At 41.0% G+C, this 22280-nt stretch overlaps 1 protein-coding gene across 1 annotated transcript in view; it reads right to left on the bottom strand.

Annotated features, from left to right (window-relative positions):
• The window catches only part of CACHD1 (cache domain containing 1), a 210309-nt gene that overhangs the window by 91040 nt on the left and 96989 nt on the right, over window positions 1-22280 (bottom strand). The window contains 1 exon segment of the mRNA XM_030325973.1: window positions 6519-6667. Coding sequence (XP_030181833.1) covers window positions 6519-6667 — 149 coding nt within the window.

Below are 22280 nucleotides of genomic sequence, written 5' to 3'. Positions count from 1 at the left end.
CAGGGACAGATATTCTAAATGTTATGCATAAAGGAGCTATATTCTTTAAATTTGACAGAATGAGTATGGACAGGATATTTTCTTCAGTCAAATTAATTAATATTATATGTTCATTTTAGAGCAGGAGTTACAAACTCACATACTAGTGTGGGCCAAGCAGGTGATCAAAGTCAGGGGACTGGGTTGGGTGTAACCTACAGGGACCAGCGGGAACAGTATGTCAGGGACATTGTGGGCCTTGTCCTCAAAGGGGAGCCATTCTTCATGCAAACGGATTGCTGCCGAGTGGGAATGTGGACCCACTATTGCCAAATCTTCTGATTTTAGAGAAGACAGCAATTTGGAGTTTTTAAATGTGTAATCTCCACAAATTTAAGTGTTGGCAACAGATTTAAAAAATTATAAATTTAAAAACCTTTAAAACATCTTGTGGGGCTAAGGTAAACACATCTGTAGACAGATATTGTCCCTGAGGATAATTACGTGTTTGTGTGTCTGTGCACTCCTTGGGGGAGAGCCCAGTCTCTCCTGTGCCCTCATCAGCAACCCAACACAACACAAGGGGAGCTGTTAACTAAATTACATGAGTAACTGAACTCATTCTCAAAATTATTTTAAGTGATACCACTGAAAATGAGTTTGTCTTACATTAAGACATAATTTAACTTTTCTCCATTTTAGATGAGGTTAATTCTTCAGATCATTCCTTCAGCAAACACTTGACAAAGTACCTAATCTCTGTGCAAGGCCTTGTACAAAATAATTAACTTGTAGAACTCCTGAGTAGGAGGAGTTCAGTAGTCTGAGAAGCAAAGTATCAAAATTATCTGAAAAATCAATTTTCTGCTGCTTTGTAGATTCTCTCTGTTGTCAACATAGTATAAACCTTCAGAATCTATGATAGGACACTTTAAAGACCTTCTCTCTTCACAACTGGGCATTTTGTTAAAATATGCATTATCAAGCCTTTATGAGAAAAATAAATGGATTATAAGTCAGCAAAACTGAAATTCTAGGCTTGAAACAAAAAGTGAATATTAGCCATTCGTTAAAATCAGTTATAAAAAATATTGTCCTAATACTACCTTATTTTTGATGCTTTTAGAGAAGAAGCAAAGTCAATAGGCACAGGCCTTTATTTATTTATTTTTGGGACAGAGAGAGACAGAGCATGAACGGGGGAGGGGCAGAGAGAGAGGGAGACACAGAATCGGAAACAGGCTCCAGGCTCTGAGCCATCAGCCCAGAGCCCGACGCGGGGCTCAAACTCACAGACCGTGAGATCGTGACCTGGCTGAAGTCGGATGCTTAACCGACTGCGCCACCCAGGCGCCCCGTTAGGCACAGGCCTTTAAAATGTTAGTAGCAAATACCTTGAGCACCACTGGCCAGTGCTAGGTGTCAAAAAATGTTTACAGAGCCCAGATGTTTAAGAATGGACAAGATCCAGGGGTGCCTGAAGGCTCAGTTAGGTAAGGCTCCGACTTCTGCTCAGGTCATGATCTCACAGTTTAGGAGTTTGAGCCCCATGTCAGGCTCTGTGCTGACTGCTCAGAGCCTGGAGCCTGCTTTAGATTCTGTGATTCCCTCTCTCTCTGCCCCTCCCCCGCTTGCGCTCTGCCTCTCTCTCAAAAATAAACAAACATTTTAAAAAATTAAAAAAAAAAAAAAAGAATGGACAAAATCCAGATCTAAGACTGGAGGTCCTTTATCGCAAGTCAATTACTTAAACTTATAATAGCAGTATTAATACATTTGCACGTGGCCAGATATACATCAGGGACATAAAAAGTCTACTTTATAGAATTGTAAAATCTCACAATTTGGAAGGACTTTGGAAATGACTTTGAATCCATTTTTCAGGAACTTCAGTCATTATCATATCTATCAGCTTCAAGATTTTGGTCACATTCACTTCATATTTTCATTTAGGTTAATTCAGTTTTTAAGTATATTATCTTAAAAAAGACTCTTTTGTTATTGACATAAGGGAAAAAAGAGTATGTCCTGACATAGAGAATAATACCCATACTTATAAAATAAGGAAGTTACAACCTAAAAACATTTCCCTAAGTGACCCTGTGAGGTATGGACTATCCTTACTGTCAGCTCACTGATGAGGAAATTGAGGCTCAGAATTAAGTGACTCCCCAAAGTCAACTTATGAGTGAAAGAGGTAGGATTCAAAACCAAATCTGCCTACCATTAAAAAAAAATTGTTTAGTCATGTCCTCAAATGGCTTCTAAAGACTGGGAGTTCTTCCTGTCCGCACTTTACTCCAACATGAACTCCCTGAGATTCAAAATGGAGACATTTTTGGAGGGATTAAAATACACACTGAAAATGTGCTCAATAAGATACCAAAACAAAGTGGTGCAGCAAAGTGTTTTATGAGGGACTGGAACAAAGGCAGCAAAGGATTCCTATCATGGCTCACCCCAACAACTTACTAGTAACTCTTTCCCATTCTTGAATCTTCATTAAAAAGTTAAGTTTCATAACTTTATTTTTTATTTATTTTTGAGAGACAGAGACACAGTGCTAGCAGGGGAAAGGCAGAGAGAGAGGAAGTCAGAATCTGAAGCGGGCTCTAGGCTCTGAGCTGTCAGCACAGAGCTTGACATGTGGCTTAAACTCATGAATCATGAGATCATGGCCTGAGGTGAAGTTGGCTGCTTAAGTGACTGAGCCACCCAGGCACCTTGAGTCTCATAATTTTAGTAAGTGTTTGTGTTCACCCAATTGCTAGAAAAGCATCAGCTCAGAGTTACTTCAAAAACTCCTAAACACAGATCCCTGGTAAGTGAGCTCTATTCAGAGCCAGGAAGATTCTACCAGGGGTAGTCATCCTCTGCCACTCCCGGCTGTGAAGAGTTTTGATCAGATATCTCTTTAATATGCCTCTTTACTCATCTGTAAATCTTCTGATTACCCAGCTTTGTTGTCAGAACTGTCCTGGTTTTGCAAGATTCACCCCATACAGAGGTTGGTCCTGTCAACTACCCCTAGTGAGGAGGTAAGATTGCATCATGGCTCTTCAGAGTGCCCTTGCAACATTCAACGCACAAATCCAACCTCGGAAGGAGGGAAAAGCCTCTCATCCTACCTAACCTGCTTACTCAGCACGTACCCTGCCACGAGTACAACTGAAGTCCCTGACGGTAAACTGAACTAGATGAGAAATTCCAGGAGGGCAGAGACTACACTTTATGTGTTGTATTCACCAAAAGGCAGACCACTGAATTTTGGCAAATATCTGCCTAGTCTGCATCTCAGACTTCAATCCTTATCTCTGCGTATTCAAAATGGAAATTGCTATCTTTATTCCTATACATTTTGATGTGAGTCCTCCCAAATATTTATTTTTTAGGTGTATTTTAATTAATTAATTAATTAATTTAAATGAGTGAGCAGGGGGAGGGGCAGAGACCGAGGGAGAGAGAGAATCCCAAGCAGGCTCTGCACTGACAGCACAGAGCCTGACACAGGGCTTGATCCCACAAACTGTTAAGATCATGACATGAGCCTAAATCAAGAGCCAGACACTTGACCAACTCAGCCACCGAGATGCCCCCCCTCCCAAACTTTTAATGTGTGTATGTATGTATGGCCATTTTCACAAGTCACCAAATACTCTTCTTGTACAGCGTGGCTGTGTCTTACCAACTCACTTTTTTTTTTTTTTTTTTTTTTAACATTTATTTATTATTGAGAGACAGACACAGAGCGTGAGCAGGGGAGGGGTAGAGAGAGGGGAGAGACACAGAATCTGAAGTAGGCTCCAGGCTCTGAGCCGTCAGCACAGAGCCTGACATGGGGCTTGGACTCACCATCTGTGAGATCATGACCTGAGCCAAAGTCAGTTGCCTAACCAACTGAGCCACCCAGGCGCCCACCATCTCACTTTCATGGATGGGATACAATTCTCTTGACTAATCAATCCCCTATTAGAAATTTAGGATACTGACAATATTCTCTAACTGGCAGTACAATGACTTTCTTTACAAGCTTCTCTTTATGAACATGTCTTATTGGGGCACCTGGGTGGGTCAGTTGGTTAAGCATCCGACTTTGGCTGAGGTCATGATCTTATTATGGTCTGTGGGTTTGAGTCCTGCGTCAGGCTCTGTGCTGACAGCTCAGAGCCTGGAGCCTGCTTCAGATTCTGTGTCTCCCTCTCTCTCTTACCCTCCCCTGCTCATGCTCTGTCTCTCTCTCTCTCAAAAATAAACATTAAAATAATTTTTAAAAAATGTCTTATTTTCTTGTGATATTCCCTCAAATGATATCAAATAACATGCATACTTCTAAAGTACATAAATTTTTTGTGATGCCATCTACCTGGTACATTTCTCTGCTTTGAGGAACCACAGGATCTCTCTGTGTCACATTTTGTGCTATTAATTATGTTCAGTATTCGCCCCCTCACCCCCAGAGTTTTAACACGTGGAGAGTGGACAGCCCCTTACTCAATTCAGATGTTGACAAGTAGTAATTAAATACAATTGCCAGGTGCCGGGGTAAAAAGGGATGAAGTGTAATCCCTGCCCAGAACAGCAGGGAAGGCAGAGTCACCACCAACAACCTGCCATAACATCAAGTTCTATACTGTAATAGAGGCATTTCAAACTTACTATGGGAACAGAGATGAGGGAGAAGTGAATCCCTCCAGGGGCAAAGAGAAATAAAAAGGGGGGGGGGGGGAAGGAGGTATTTGAAAGCTATGGAAAGAGGCAAACTGTGGAGTTACTTCTTGAAACATTAATAGAAATTCACAAGGTGGGCCAGTAATGGGAAGAAGACATAGGGGATAGATTTCCAGGTAGAGGGCAATAGTTCCACTTAGGAATTTATGAAAACCTCCTATAGCCAGATAATTCTTTGTTCTGGAGGGTCTGTCCTGTGCATTACAGGCCGTATAGACGCATCCCTGACCTCTACACACTAGATGCTAGTAACTGTTCCCCACCTTCCAAGGGTGACAACTGAAAATGTTTCCAGACATTGTCAAACATTCAAGGGGAAAGGGGGAGAAAAAAGGAGGACGGAAATCACCCCCGGTTGACAACCACAGTTTTAAGCGTAATTCTAGCTTCAAGGATTTCTCCCTTACTATACCAGCTTTTCTCCCTGTTCTGAAAATGTTTTCTTTGGTTCAAAACCCAAATGAGCCCTCCTTTTCTTTTAGGTAAGAGAGAAATTGTCAAAAACACTAAGTTACTGATGTCCCAACTACAAAAAAGGACATCTTCTTTGATTACACCTAATAAAAAAAGAAATGTTCATGTGATATGGAAGCATATAAGTAATAGGGCTAATATTTGTTCAGAACTACAGAGAATTTTCACAAATGATCACACTGAATACTCAAAACACTGTATGAAGTATTCATTATTGTTCCCTTTCTAGAGAGGAAGACAGGGTGGCTGAGACATCAAATACCCAAGACCATCTGAGTATTAGGTAAGATTCATAACCAGACAGTCCCATTCTACACTGTATACATTTTTCCATTTAGTTGAGTAAATGACTAGGAGCCTCTTTGGGCTGCAGAGAGAAAGGCTCATCTTAGTATCAAAAAGAAGGAGAATAAAATGACTTAAGGACGTCCTGCTACCTCCATACCCCACCAAGAAACTGTAAGTAAAAAACTGCTGATGGAAGCAAAACATTTAACCACCAAAAACTGCTGCATCTATCCCTTGCACGGCTCCAAGAGCACTCACTGTACAAAGAGGGGAATAATACATACCAATTATGGTAACATTTATACTCATAATCTTTAAAGTATGTTAACAGCTTTTAGCCATTCGAAATAGCCCTAGAAAATAAAGATTATTATCCACTGACAGAAAAGGCACATAATTAATTAATTAAGGTCACACGGCTAAAGACCAAGTAAAAATTAAGTTCTCTTACCTTTAGCTAAGTGTTCTTTCCACTACAAACAATTTCCAGCATCACATGATTCTACACACCCCTCCAAATATAAATATCACTAGGCCAATAAATAAAAATATCCCTAACCATACGGATACTAATTCTGTTTCATTATTATCTGAAGCCACATTTCCCATTAGTGTAGACGTTATTTTTAAAACTACCAAAGAAAAAAGCGGGAATTTTTGTTACTCCTAATCAAAGACAAAAAGTACTCTCTTAAATTAGGCGAATTACTAGAAGCAATGAGACTAGCGTATTCATGACCCATTAGTTGACACATGACAAAATGTAATTTTCTAGACTTCATCAACTTTGTACTCAAGTAATATTTGATACTTCTGAAACTGAATTCCAACATGACAAAAAGGTGAGCAGGGAAGGTCTGGGAATTTCTTGGATACAGTATGTTGAGCCCCACTTCTTTAAAAATTACTCGTCTATTTAAAGACAAAAGGCTTATTTAAGATAGAAATACTATTCACTTTGCAATAAACAAGCACAGGCATTTTGAACATGAATGGAAAGCAATTCAATTCCTGGTTTAAACAAGAAAAAAATATTTTTAAAGTCTTACTCCATCATGGAAGGTGGGATCGTACAGCAGTCTTGAATTGCAGTTAGAGGAGAGGTTAGGTGAGCCGTATAAGAAGCTTCTACGACTTGCTTGTTCCGGTTGACCACATCCAAGTAACGATTGAACTTCTCTCGGATTTTTTTGGCTAGCTGGGGGACAAAGGTAAGCAAAATAAATCGAAAGCCTAACGCAATAACCAACTGTGTTTTTTCTAATAAGCTCGTTAATTTGTGTCACAAGCTGCATGTATTAAACTTCAGGTAAAACTAACCACACATACGCACATCTCATTCCACTGTGTAAACTGAGGTAAAAATTGCAAAATGCCCAGAAGTCACAGAAGGATACTCAGACAACAAAACAATACCTGCCATCTTGTGATAGCTAATGACACATTATGGACTTCTCATGTGTTTGAATTCAACAGAAAAATACTGATCCATAAAATGTCTTATTAGACAAAGGAAAACAAAGTCTATTGATATTATTGTCAGCATGACAGTGGGCATTAGGTCTTACAAAGCAACAACAGTGACTGTAAGAAAACAACCCACTATTCATGGTTCTGGATTCACACAGATTTTCACAAAGGGGAAAATACGTGAAAAAGGGAAAGGACATTCAGTATCTTCTGCTACAAAACTCCAGGGGGCACCATTCACAGTCTTCCATGTGAATGGCAAATCCCTGGAGTTGTACAATGTAGACATCCCTATGAAACAAAATATATAGTTAGAAATATACTCCTGTTTGGTCTGTTACACCATTAAAATGGACAAATGTCTTTCTTAACTGCTGTGAACAGAACACTTCATCATCATTTACTTTCATGTGGGAAAAACAAAAGCAAATTGATAAGCATACTGCTTTTTCCTCCATTGTTCCCATCAAATATCACAGCTTAATTATAGATCTCCAAGGAAAACAGTGTTGTTTTTCTTCCCCTTCAACAAAATGTTACCCAAATGAAATGACTGATAGAATTATAGCTAATTGGTTTTGTAGAGCTATTCATTATCAGCACACTAGAGGAGAACTAATCATCTCCTTTGGGTCATCAACTCACACAATCCAATAGCTTACAGGCTGAGAACATGAAGCCAAATCAGGATATCTTCATTTGTTATTTTCAAGCCAATTCCTCAATTCGATCTTGTCCCATTGATATTTGGGAGTTTTCAGAGTGTCAAATAACGTTCTCAGCCTTGCTATATATTGTACAAACTATAAGGTACAAACATCTCTACACGTAACAAGAGTATGAGTGTAACATTTAATTTGATAAAGGGCTGTCCCATTTTGTCTCACCGTTTTCAGAGGAGGTATTGTATGCCCCCCTAAATTGACAAATCCACCTGCAATTCTAATCCCTGAGGTAGAATTTATTTTAAAAAATTATGTTTTTCTTGCTGAGGTCTTTGAAACAAAATGTATAGATGCAGTTTAACTTCCCATCTAAATTTAGACCACTGGTGATTCTGCCTCCGAGGGGATTTGGCAAAGCTTAGAGATGATTTTGGTTACTAAAATGTGGTACAAAGTGCTACCGACATGTGGTAGGTGGAGGCCAGGATGCTAAGTAACAAATGTGCTTAGCAAATGTGCTATTTTTTTCATGTTTATTTATTCGAGAGAGCGAGAGTGTGTGCACAAGCAGAGGAGGGGCAAAGAGAAAGGGAGAGAGAGAATCCCAAGGAGGCCCGTGCTGTCAGTGTGGACTGGACCAGGGGCTCAAACTCAACGAACCATGAGATCATGACCCTAGCTGAAATCGAGAGTCCGACGCTCAACCGAGGCACCCAGCGCCCCTGTGCTGGTTTTGAAACCACAGTGTGCTCTAATGGAATAATCCTTTTACCTGGACTCTTACAGTCAATGGATAGTTGAGGGTGAGAGATAGGTAACAGATCCAGGTTGAAAACCTCAAGTATATTCTCACAGTGCCCTGCATTCCCCCCTCATAACATACTCTACACTTTAATGCTGTCATCTGTTTAATGTCTGGTTCCCACACTAGACTGTATGCTCTGTAAGAGCGGGTACTACTTGTGTTTTTTGTTCATCTCATTATCTGTAGCGCCTGCCTGGCATTGCAGGCAGACAATAAATATTTAATGAATTAATAAAAATTAAAGAAAAAAAAAAACAACCAGTCACCAACCTTATCTTTTGGTCTAACGACCAACAACCTCTTTAAAAACTTGGACAACTTATTTAAAAACAACAATAGCCACAATATGTATTTCTGGGAACTCCATCAAGAAGAGCACGTTTTATCTTTTCTCTTTAGGCTCTGAAATAAATATCATTCATTTTCCACCTACAATACCAAGAATATAGCCCTTCCCTGTCCTTGGCAACAAATGTTCTGTAACAAGATAAAGATAAAGTGTGCTTGAAAAAATGTAAATTCTAGGGGCACCTGGGTGGCTTAGTTGGTTGAGCATCTGACTTCAGCTCAGGTCATGATCTCACAGTTCATGAGTTCAAGTCCCACATCAGGCTCACTGCTCTGTTAGCTCGGAGCCTGCTTTGGATCCCCTGTCTCCCTCTCTCTTCACCCTTTCCCAGCTCACATTCTCTCAAAAATAAAAAATAAAAAGAGGAAATTTTAAATAAGATCTTCACAAACTCACTTCTAAAATGCAATTTGTGATCATTTTTGTCTTTCTTTCAAACATACACACACACACACACACACACACACACACACACACACAAAAACATCTGAGAAATACCTGGTATTTCTTCTACATATTGGGAGAATTCTATCTTTGAACAAAGACAGATCTAATTAAACCTGATATTTTATTTAAAAAAAATTTTTTTAACGTTTACTTATTTTTGAGAGGCTGGGGTAGAGAAAGAGAGTGAGCAGGAGAGGGGCAGAGAGAGAGAGAGAGAGAGAGAGAGAGAGAGAGAGAGAGACAGAGAGAGGGAGGGAGATGCAGAATCCGAAGTAGGTTCCAGGCCTTGAGCTAGCAGCACAGAGCCCGACACGGGGCTCAAATTCATGAACCATGAGATCATGACCTGAGCCGAAGTTGGATGCTTAACTAACTGAACGACCCAGGCTCCCCAATCAGGATATTTTAATTTGTCTCACTGTCTACTTTTATATGAGCTAAAAATGATTTTTATTTTTAAATGTCTTTTTTTAAAAAAGGTATTTTGTTATAGTTAATAATAACTACAGGAAATTCAAATTTCGATGTTCGTGAAGTTTTACTGAAATAGTCATTTGTTTACCTGTTTATGGCTGCTTTCATTCTACAGTGGCAAAGTCGTTGCAATAGAGACTATGCAGCTTGCTTCCCTATAAGAAGTCAGAAGCCCTAACACATCCCAAGATAGAACCATAATCTTAGTAGTTTTACAAAAATTTGCAGCAATTTTTTTTTTTTTAACATTCTACTAAGAGGTGGGGGTCCATGCTCTCTCTCCACCCATTCCTTGAATCTGGGTAGAGTTATGATGGCTTCTACCAGTAAGTATAGAGAAACTGACACCATGCAACTTCTGAGACTAGGTCATAAGGGCCATGCAGCTTCTGCAGGTCTCCCTTGGAATGCTCTCAAGCTACCCTGCTATACCAAGACACACGAAGAGGCCACAGTTAAGTGCTTGGTTGGCAGCTCCAGTTGCTCAAGCCTTCAAGTCACCTCAGCCCAGGTTCCAAAGAGGAGTCAAGAAGCCTCCAGAATATTCCAGCCCCCAGTCTCCTCTGATGAAGCTCCACACATCATGGAGCAGAGATAAGCCACCCTTGCCATGCCTGGCCCAAGCTCCTGACCCACAGAATACACAAGCATAAAGAGATTGTTTATGCCACTAAGTTTGGGGTATTTTTTTATGTAGCAACACGTAACTTGAACACCCAAGATAGGCTGAATTCCGTTCCAAGATAAACATATTGAGGCTGAGCTATACAAAGCCATTCAGATCCAACTGTTCCATCTATACCATCAGAACGATCAAGACTGTAGTATCTGTTGCAAAGAGATCTTGGGGTTGTTCACAAAAGTCTAAGAGCTACTGCATAGTGGCAGTTACCACATATTATGCATAAGGATCCTACAATTTAGGGATCATTATTTTCTATCAATGAGGTGGTTTTGTGAAAGCCAGTCACCTAAACTCAGAACCATCCTGCCTATAAAGCCTGTGTGTATTCACTATCTGCTCCACACAAACCAAACTTAAAAGAAGCTTCAGTAGTGACTTGACATTTAAAAATATGACAAATCACACCGATGTGAGGAATGAAACTCTCATTAACATAACCAGCCAAGGCAAGGCGCAGAGCCAGGGTGCAGAGTCCCCCACTACTGGGCTGTCTGTGGAACTAAACAGTTAGTTCCCTGCAGTGGGGTGTGTGGTGAGGGAAGGAAAGAAGGAAAGGGACAGAGGGAGGCACTGCAAGAAGGAGCAGGGCAGGGGCAAGTTGGGAATGTCTGCCTTCGGCCTCCTCGTTAGCATAGGCTGCATTTTAAATATATATATTTATGGGGGGGGGGGGGGAGGAAGGGAGAGAGGGAGAGAGAGAGGCAGGCAGAGAGAAGCCCGAGCAGGCTCTGTGCCACCAGCACGGAGCCCGATGCAGGGCTCAAAACTCACGAGCTGTAAGATCATGACCTGACCCGAAGTCGGACAGACACTCAACCAAACTGAGCCACCCAAACGCCCCTCAAGCTGCATTTTTCCTCAGTGGATGCAGCAACTTGCACACAGAGCCCAGACACACATGACCCTTAACAAAAGGTCTCAAATGCAAGCCCCCCCCCCCACTTTGGTCAGAAGTTCCTGCCTTTCACATGGTGAAACCCCATCTTGCCTTGTTAAAAAAAAAATAATTGCCAACGTTTGTTGAGTGCTAACTATGTGGGGGCACTGTTCTCAGCATTTCACAAGCATGTCTCCATTTAGTCGTTCAAAGAACCATGGGAGATACACACATCTGCATTTTTTTCAGAAGCAGAAGCTGAATGTTCAGTAACTTGCTCAAGTTTACAAAGCTAGTAAGCAGTAGAGCTGGGATCCAAACACAGTCCTATTCTAACTTCAGGGCCAAAGGTGCAACCTGTGTGCAACACGGTTTCTCTCTGGAATACCCACAGACTAACAGCCCCCTCTTCCCACTTCTTTTCAAATCCATTTTAACAAATGCTATAAAATCTTGACAGATTACTAAAAGCCATGCACAGTCTCATTACTTTATAATAAAAATTAGACTTCTGACAATACTTACCTAGAATTCTACATAATTCCTACGGAAGTCAAGACTTTGTGGAGGTTTAGAATTGAATTCTACCACCAGTATAAAAAAAAAAGAGGGCCAGGGCACCTGGGTGGCTCAGTCGGTTAAGCGTCCGACTTCAGCTCAGGTCATGATCTGATGGTTCCTGAGTTTGAGCCCTGTGTCGGGCTCTGTGCTGACAGCTCGGAGCCTGGAGCCTGCTTTGGATTCTGTGTCTCCCCTCTCTCTGTTCCTCCCCTGCTCACGCTCTCTCAAAAATAAATAAATTAAAAAAAAAAAAAAAAAAAAAAGAGGGCCAAGTTTGAAATAATGTATTCTCCGAAAACAAAACCTGTTATTACCTGTCACTATGAGGTCAGATACATCAAATGGTCTTAAATTGTTTCCAATTACTTTAAAAAAAAAAAAAAAATTGTTCCAATTACTTCACGGTGTTTAACTTTGTTCATAACCCGGAAAGAGAACAGAGTGGATGCCCTGCTCTTTTCCTTTCAGAAGCAAGTTTCATAATTCAATCTAATCTTCCACGCTGGATTTTCATTCAATTTATCTGCCATCATGAGGCAGTACCATGCAGTTGTTAATTCCCATTCTACAACGGAAGAAACTGAGGCATATGGAACTTAAGGGCCCCATGACTCCCATGTCGTGCTCCGGCCTCCCTTAACCCCACTGCCTGAGATGACCTCCCTGTGCCCTTCTGACAAGGAAAGGGGATAGTGGCTCACTGTGGAAACTTCAACTCATGCTCCACTGTGGGGCAGTTTTCTCTTTCTCACTCTAAAAGCAAGCTCTTTCAGCATACCAACCAAATCCAGGTTGCTCGGTGAGCACAACAATATCCATTTGAGTAAAGATAGCCCACAGAGAGATTAAATCCTGAATGTCTGTTAAACTAAAGAGGACCAGCTACCAACACAGACCCTTCCAAGAGGCCAGACAGATTCTGGGTCTGTAGCCTGCCATGATCCCTGCAGACAGAAGAAAACAAAGGACTTCTTAACAAAAAGCTACAGGTGGACCCACAATCCTCCTCAGTGTAATTAAAAACATTTTTCTTTCCACAGCCCAGCTTTCATCTTTTATCCTTCTTTATCCTCTCCCCCTTCATCCCTAAGGGGTTCCTGAATGCTGATGAGGCAACGGGACTAAAACCATCTTGTCATCTTTTGGGTCAATTCTTTGGCTAGCCAACATTCAGCCATGGGTCAAATGATCAGTAGGTAGCACGCCGGTCCCCATGGGAACGGATTCTAATTTGTCATCATCTCCAGTGACAACGTTTCATCACAACATCAATGAATTTCTTTCTTGCTGAATTTCACTTCCCTTAATTTTCCCATAGACATTTCTGTCATTTGCATACTTCCCCAGAGCCCCCCGTTTTTAAAGGTCTTTTTTTTTTTTTTTTACCTTAGCTTTAAACTTCTAAAGATTGGGGGTGGGGTAGGCACACAGTTCGAAAAAAGGTAAAAGAAAACAAAAATGCAAAGGCACGGTACACACTTTATTTATGTTTTTTCCCTAAAACTCAGAAGGAGTTTTGAATGTTAGGGAAAGCTTTATTTAAAATGCATAACAATGAAGCTGACAGGCACAGACAGGAAAGGTACCCTAGGGGACTGAAGATTCATAGCAAAATTCCTATTGAATGTAGAAGAGTTTAACATTTGACATTCAAAAACCTTTGTGCCGTGATAAGAATTTAATAGCTGATCCCCTTTTCTTTCAATTCCAGCCTTATTACTCAAGAATTATTATTTTTCCCAGCAGTTTCAGGATTTGGTTCTTTAAGCGTATGTGACATAGAAATAATTTTATGTATATGCAAGCACAAATATTTAACATCTCTGAACATCACACTGCCACATTCCAAAGTTCAAGTGGAAAGCATCCTCATTGCTGCATGTTGCACACCGTATGCAGGATATAAAAAAACGCTCTGCCCTTGCTAGCTATGAGTAATTAGCCATTACTACCAGTAATTATTAGTGACAGTTGTAAGAGCTCTCTCAATTTTCTGCTGGGAATTTGGGCGAGTTGACTTCCCCCTAGACTCAGTTTCCTCACGAGTAAAATGGGAACACTATTCGCCCTTTTCAAGGGTTTACTGTGATGTTCAAATGAAACAGTGAACATAGAAAGCCCATGATAAGCACAAAGGATTTTTATTGTTATAGCTCCGTCTCGACAGCAGCAAATGCACGTGATAGTGATAGAGAAATAATGTGGGGTCTAAATTTTCCAATAATAGAGCTCTAAGTGAAGGGAGAAGGGCTACCTGAACATTAACCATTTTATTCACTTAACTCATCCGCATGCTTGATCCTCCACAGGAAACCTGGCACAGGGTCAGCAGGGGAAGGAGGGAACATTTCCCCCCCTTTAGATTAACAGCAAAATGGCACAAAGGGCTTAAGCTTTGGAGTCAAATAAATTGGAGTTAAATCCGGCTCTGTCGCTAACTAGCTAAAGGGAACAGGCACCTTATTTCTCTAAGCTTCAACTTAATTACCTCTGAACTGGGAATAATAACAGGTGCTTCATGATATTGTTTGAGAACTAAAAGGGCTCAGGTCTGTGAAGCAGTCAGCAGAGTAATGACCGTAAGAGCCAAATACTGACTGTTGCTATTGTTACTTAACCATTATTGTAGTTGTTATTGTTTGGGGGACTTGATGTACTGACTCAGGTACTTTGGAGAATCTTGAACAAAGAGTCAGGCTGGATGTGTTAACACTGGGCTATGACCTTGCTAGGGTTGTCAGTGCCTCGTTAAAAGCACTGTGTCCTGCAGGTTACATAATTACAGTCTGAAGTAACTCGGGATCCTTCTAGGATCTTCTTTCTAAACTTAAGGATCTAATGAGGACTTTTATTCTGGTCTTCTGCCTTTTTTACATGACTCGTCTTACATGTGCCTTCCCACAGCCCTAAGGAGCTGGGCAGAGCAAGTATTCCCTGTCCTGTTTCTACAGTCAGGAAATCTAGTCTCAGTGGTGTGCCCGGGCTCACACTGAGTGAGTGGAGACCATTTCTTCTAATCTCTAGCTCTGTTCTCTCTGTGCTACAAACTCCCCAAATTGCAGAAAACTCAACTTTCCCAGATCAAATTCAATTCAATTCATTCTTTCAGTCCCAGCCTGATTTTTGTGTCTTTGAATCCTCCTCAGACCCTTCTTTTCCAAAATCGCCTTGAATTAACTGAGCTGGACCCCTCATATCCTGCTTCACATTGTTCATTTTTCCTAGGTAAGGATCCCGCTTTCGCCAACAAACCAGGAGCATCACAACTAGCATTTATCGATTGCTGACCATGTGTTAGGCATTTTGAAAGTGCAACATTATGTGAAGTCTTTTAATTCTTGTAACAGCTCTTAGTAATTGCTATATGCTATTTTTAGTAGATGGTGCTGATAATTTGTCCAAGGTCACTCAGCTAATACTCAAATCCATGTTCATGAACACTACACTGCATTTTTATCTAATGTAGTACCTAGCATCTAGAAGAGACTTAAAAGAGTTCACTCACAACTGTAATCATTTGCCCTCATATAATACACCATTATTTGCCATATTGGAAAAATCTGCTTCCAGTTCTAGGAAAGGGCAGATAAACTAGGAATACTGTTCATATCTGGTTCAAGGCAATTAGAAACTCTGGGCCTGTCTAGTTCCCGATCCTGGGTAATATCAGCTGCTCTGGAGTAAGTCTTAATGAGAACAAGAACACCAGTTCATAGAAGGGATTCTGACGGCCAATAGCCATGGTTGTGATGTGGCTGCCCATTGACCACTAGGTTTGGGCTTCCTGTAATCACTCAGTAGAGCAAAGCCTGGGCATGGCAGACAACGATACAAGACAAGATAGATAAAGACCTATAGATGGAATAGGGCCAGTCTGACTCTCCAATGGCCCAAAGGGGCTTCAGGGTTGTCTGATGGATGTGTGGGAATAGCACATCCAGCGGAGAAGCAGGGCAGCCGCTGACAGACGAGCTGCAGGTGGACTAGGAAGATTTATTGCAAGGCTGTCTGGGCTCCAGGGTCACATACCCTGATCCTGTGAGAGGTGGGGCCCCTGTGGCTGAGCTGGGGAGGAGTGCAATGGAAAAAACAGAAGGCAAGTGCTGACATGCCAGAGAACCAGAGGCTGAGCTCTGGGAAACAGTTGAGAGTGGCAGCTTCTGTCTAAGCAAAATGCAGGTTTGCTTTAAAGGTTATAATGGGGTTTGCTTTGGGCAGCAGTTTGTGTTAGGTATTTCAGGAGAGTCATGGAAACACACACCCAAGACTCCTGAAAGCCAAGGTTATCAACTCAAGGGCTCAATGGGCTCTTGCCCTGTTTTTCACCCCACTCTGCCCTTAACAACCATATCATAAAAAAAGAAACAATGGGAAGGGTAGGCTTCAACCCACTTCTCACTTCATTCTGTAACAGGAGCCTCTGAGCTGAGGTTCCTTAAAACCAAAATAAGCACGTCCTCAGGCCTTCAAAGTTTACAGCCCATTCCTTTACAAAGGAACAAGAAGTTCAGCCTACTCTTGACCTTAGAAAAAACTGAGAGGCTGAGAAATGGGGAGCAGGAGGGAGAAGCAGGAGCCACAGCAGAGACTAACCTCTAATATTTAATTCATAACTTTTGAGATAAGTTTGCACAGGAAGTTAATTAGGGAAGAAAGGGGGAGAAAGATCTTGGGTTTGTGAACTCAGGAATTCTCTGGTGGCCTATGAAGGACACGCTCAATCGTGAAAATAAAAGAAAACCAGTCCCTTTACTCTTACTTTGTAAAGCCTGTATTTAGAGTACAAATATCTGTGTGTAACTTATCAACAGCAGGTGTAGCTTAGAAGCATTTCAGCTAATAGGAGGCCACCACTACTAGAGCCACTGGGGATCATCTGGGAGGGCTCTGGGACCGTGCAATTCTCCCCACACCCAATACAAACAGCACCTCCTCTCCAACCAACTCTGCAACCTGGGCCAGAGCCTGGCACGCTGCAGGGACTCAGGAAGTCTTTCCCATATAAATGAAAGTCAAAACGTGAGCTAAATCCAGTAACAGGCCAACTGACCACAGTGTTTTAGGGTTTCTTCACGGCCCGTTGAGAGCAGATCGATCAAACACTTGCCAGCAAGTGTCAATTAGCTCAGCAACAAAGTGGAAAGAGGACACTGGCAGGGGAACAAAAATCTACCACCAAACACATTCTTACCCTTGACCTGCCAAGAACTTAGTAAATCCAAACCTTGGGAAGACAATCTTGAGACATAATGGCAGTGGGGGGGGGGGAGGAGATGTTTCTATTTCCTCCTTTATTAATATTAACTTGACTTCTCTTTCCAGTGGACTATGTAACATACCATTTTAGGACTTAATACCTATTTCTTCTAATGACAGTAGAGCTTAATAAAGTAGGAGGTCTCTCCTAGTCCCCCATTACAAGGTAAGTCAGTTCAAGACCGAGCGAATGCACAGCATACTCCGTATTTGGAGTAACCAACTCCCACAACACAGATTCCGTTCAAAATCGAGGGGGGAAAAGCAGTACAGGAAAAAGCATCTTATAAACATTCGATTTCTTCAGCTGTTGAAGACTAGCCTTGAATATTCAAAATCATCGGAGTTTTGACTGCGGTGTGATAACTTTAGGAAGGAGAGCACACTCTCCGGGTCCTACCTTCCAACAGTGAAGCCAGTTTATAACATACTTATCTCAATAGAGAAAAGGTACTTTCAGCTTCAGTTTCCAGATACGGGAGTAGTGGCAAAATAGCTTCTGAGATCTAGCGGCCTTTACAATGCAGGCGTATAGCTGTAATTATTGATACAGAGGCACAGGTTTTTTGCTGTTGCTGTTTTAATTAGGAAACAACCACGACACTCACACAGACCACTTAAATGAGGTGTAAATCCTGGATGCTAGCGGGAAATGCTATTAGGACTTGCTAGAAACAACAAAAAGTAATGTTTCCCATGTGGGTTCCAAACCAGAGGAATGAGGATATTTGCCTCAACCACAACAATTTTATTAGATCCTTCCCTGAACTATTCTGTCTGTTCCCTTGCCAACCTGCATCTGATATCATTCTCCAACTCACAGTTGGATTTGGGAAGGTCTTCTCATCCCCTATCTGATGACAGGGAGGATTGCAAACAGAAGACTTAGGCCATGACTTGCTCTCCACTGGCTGTTTATTTGCGTAGGATTCACTGCTAACACCTTCCCCCATGTGCCTGACCGCGGTGTCAGACGATGTGACAGTGACCCTTCTCCATGACTTTGCAGAAGAACCAGCATGTACTTTGCAGCATATAAAAGGACAAAAGACTGCTTAAGCAACAACCAGTAAGAATGCCCATGAACAGCTATTTTAGTATGATCCTGACCTGACTGGTCTTCTAATATTAAAACAAAATTGTAGCTCTTGGTAAGATTCCATTTTCATCAATGTGTTATTTTATCAGTCCAGATTTTCAAAATACTTAGCTAATTCAGAAGCTCTTGATATGAGCAGCAGTTAATTCCTTCACATCATTACCACAAGTATTTCCTATTGCACCAAGGAACAGATTAGGGATGAGGTGGTCCCTGCTCTTACGAGTCTCACCAGGTTTTCGAATATACTCTGGGTTGAGTTTCTGTGTGTGCATTCTGCCGGTGGAGATGATTTGAGGTTATTTTTCTAGTAGGAGCAGCAGTTTTGGGTGGATTCGGAGAAATCTTGGCTGCTACTTTTCTCCCCAGCATTTCTGAGTACTCTCCAACCTACAGATACTGGAAATGTGTGTATAAGGGGCTTAATTGTTTCCATTTTTAGTGCAATGTTCATTTCTCATGGTGAAGTCTTCCTGACTTCTAGAATGAAGACTTTCACTCAGTCTATTCCCTTCTAATTAAAGGAAGTCTGAGTAAAAAGCCCAGGCTTATACTTTTCAAGGTTCTGCTTTACTGAAAGAAGGCATTTGCACACATACGGATTGCAGGGTTATGTGAAAACCTGGGGCAGGGAGAGGTGCAGACATGGTGGGAGCTTGGATGTCTTTTCCTGCCCTGCCCCAAAGGCTTCACCCTCGTGCTCCTGGCGACAAAGTACTCTCTCCAGTGATGCCTGCCTGCAACACCTCCTCCCTGCCTTTGCTGCAGGAGAGAGGGTATCCACCCCTTCATTTGCTCTCTCTTCAACAGGGGGAACACAATGTGTGGGAATTAAGGGAACTGGGAAATGGATTCTTCTGGGTTTTGCCAGAACTGCAACAAAAAACCTAGAATTAGAATTTTTAAGCCTTAAATATTAGTGTATGGTGGGGGGGGGGGCGGAGAGAGATTTCCGTTTTCTATCACTGAGATACAAGTGTATGTACAAATGTAAACATGAACTATAAATATGTGCACAGAATATAATTCACATGTATAAACGATATAGCATTTTTAGGTGTTCAAAGAAAGCACACTATATAAGATGTGTGTGTACCCGTGAGGTGTGTTATGTGTGCAAGCGGGATTATCTCAGCTTATCTCAACACCAGGCACATATATTGGCTAAGGTACAGTACGTATGCCTGAAGCCAGCTGGTCTATATTTGGTGCAGGAATTAAATCTTTCATGCATGCATACAGCCATATTTTAACTTCCAAGTACGTACAAGCATACGGAACATATGCTGCATATTTTCCTTAAAATGTAAACAAGATAAATAGTTCAAATTCCAAAATGTTGTTTATTAAGTACTGAGTTATGCAGCCATCAAGCTGCTTTCTCCAGGGCCATCTTGTTTTACCCTAATAAGCTGAGCAGTTCCCCAAGTATCCCTGATTATTGTCAGAACTTCACACCGGGGGAAAAGCCAGGAGTTCTGAGAGGTAGTGAAGGGCTTGCTACATTCTCCAGGGAAGCTATACTGACAAAAGCTTTACCAACCAAGCTCTACACTGGGAAAGCCATAGAGGTAACCAAGTCCTACTTGTGCGTAACAGAAGAGAAGCTCACTCTGTTAGACTTTAATCCTGAGTGCTAACCTGACAGCTGCAGTTTTTCCACTTACTCCATTAGCTAAAAGGTCTTATTTAGGGGGTACTCATTTACAAAAAACACCACCAACAAAACAAAACAAAAAAAGCCAAAAGCCGAACAGAAATTCCATCATGACACAAATTATAACCAACGGTCTTAGGGTTATGTTCATAACAGAATAATGATGAATTGTGAACATGAAGAGTCAAAGACTTCATTTATTTTTACATCTTGTTTATGTTCCTGCAGGATGATCCATTAGTAATATAATGCTCTTCCTCATGAGGCTCAAGTTACATCCTTATGATTTATTAGAGTTAAAGGAACTGTCACTGTTCATGGTTTTACTCGCATCAACTGAGCATTTAAACTCCATCTTTTCCTTGTTCAGCAGCTAAGTATTCATCATAGTCCTTACAATGTTTAGACATACTCCTTTCTTTTTTTTTTAAAGTTTTTTTTTTATGTTTATTTATTTCTGAGACAGAGAGAGACAGAGCATGAGTGGGGGAGGGGCAGAGAGAGAGGGAGACACAGAATCAGAAACAGGCTCCAGACTCTGAGCTGTCAGCACAGAGCCTGACACAGGGCTCGAACTCACAAACCGTGAGATCATGACCTGAGCCGAAGTCGGTCGCTCAACCGACTGAGCCACCCAGGCGCCCCTAGACATACTCCTTTCTTACTTTGCTTGATATGTAATACTTTTGGGAAAGTATTCCTTTTAAAATATTGAAGACCTACAGAAAACCAGCAGTGGAATTAGTATGAAAAGCAACATCAGAACACGTTGATTAAAATCCTGGTCATATCACCTAATTCAAGATCGATTTGGGGAAATTACTTAATAGCTAAGTCTCAGTTTCCTCAACTCTACAACAGGAAGAGGAATTGTATTTGTATCACCAAGTTTTAGTAAAAATTTAATGAGATAATGCACATTAAGCAGAATTTGTTCAAGGAACACAAATTGTCGTGTCAAATAACCTTTTCCCGAAGGCAACAAAATCTAGGTACATACCAGTTCTTGCACCCACCCCTATTTATTAGAATTCTAGAAAAAATACATAATTTGAACGGAAAGTACTGCCACATTAGATGTGATCCATAATCTATTCAGACCACCGCTCAGTCTCTTATAAATACAATCAGAAAGATATTTCCCAAAGAGGGCATTTCTGTCCTTGGGGCCATCACCTGCAAGAGATTATCAAGATACACCAAATATATGAACACATGTCTCCTGTGATTTAACTGTGTCCTTGAGATAAGCTCTTTGTTTCTCTTCCTACAATGCCAAGGATATAGTAAGTCCTCAACAAATGTTTGCTGAATTCATTAACTGCCTACCACTTACCAGAGGTATGCTCAGAATCTCCCCTTCAAGAGATCATACTCTAGTTTATCCATTCATTTGCAGTATCTATAAAGCACTACACAATTATTCTGACAAGGTCCCTGCACTCAGTTTATTTTTAGAGGAGGTACAAATACCACAAAATTTTCTCTCTGCTATACGAACATTTATTTAATATTTTCTTACCTTTTCCAAAGTTTAGGGAGTATCTCCTAATCACAATATTTTTGCATTTCTTTTAAAACAAATTCAGACTCAACCTTGCACGATTATTTTTGTAAAGCAGAATGAAGTAGTTGAATCGTTTGTAGAGCTTTCCTTTTTTAAAAGGATAGACCATTTTTAAAAATACAACTGTATACTAAACTCCAATATATCAAACAAGGAGGGTGAATTGCTAGAGAAAGAAATGTAGAGAAAAAAGAACTTCATCCCTTACATTCTACAACAGCCTCTGCAGTACTTTTCCCATATCTTAGGAAAACAAAATTTGGAAAATACGTGGTGGAGCACTGGATCTAAATTTACGTGAATTCAAAATCAAGTTCTCTAACCTCTTAAGTGATGTTGGGCAAGGTATTTACCTGTGCATAATTTTCCTTGTCAGTAAACCCTATAGAGCTTGTTTTGAGGATTATTATTTCCCTGCAGCAATTATTACCAAGTACCTACCATATACTACATGTAGATACTTTTTCCTGGTACTGAGGGCACATCAAGGAATGAACCAGCTCTGCCCTCATAGGGTTTATATTCTATTAGGAAATATATACAATAAGGAAAAATAAACATATATAGAAGTCCTAGGTGATAAATTATAAGGAGATAAAACAGAGGTAAGAAGAGGGGTGCAATTAAAAAATTTATAAATGGGGCTCCTGGGTGGCTCAGTTGGTTAAGCGTCCAACCTCAGTTCAAATCATGATCTCACGGTTTGTGAGTTTAAACCCCACGTTGAGCTCTGTGCTGACAGCTCAGAGCTTGGAGCCTGCTTCAGATTCTGTACCCACCCTCCCAGCCCCTCCCCCACTCATGCTCTGTCTCTCTCAAAAAATAATCAGACATTACAATTTTTTTAAATAAAGAAATAAATTTATAAGTGAATGGCCAAGGAGGGCCTCACTGAGAAG

The sequence above is a fragment of the Lynx canadensis genome, chromosome C1 (genome assembly GCF_007474595.2).
Source record: "Lynx canadensis isolate LIC74 chromosome C1, mLynCan4.pri.v2, whole genome shotgun sequence".
Classification (NCBI taxonomy): domain Eukaryota; kingdom Metazoa; phylum Chordata; class Mammalia; order Carnivora; family Felidae; genus Lynx; species Lynx canadensis.
This window is presented reverse-complemented; position numbering and strand designations above follow the sequence as displayed.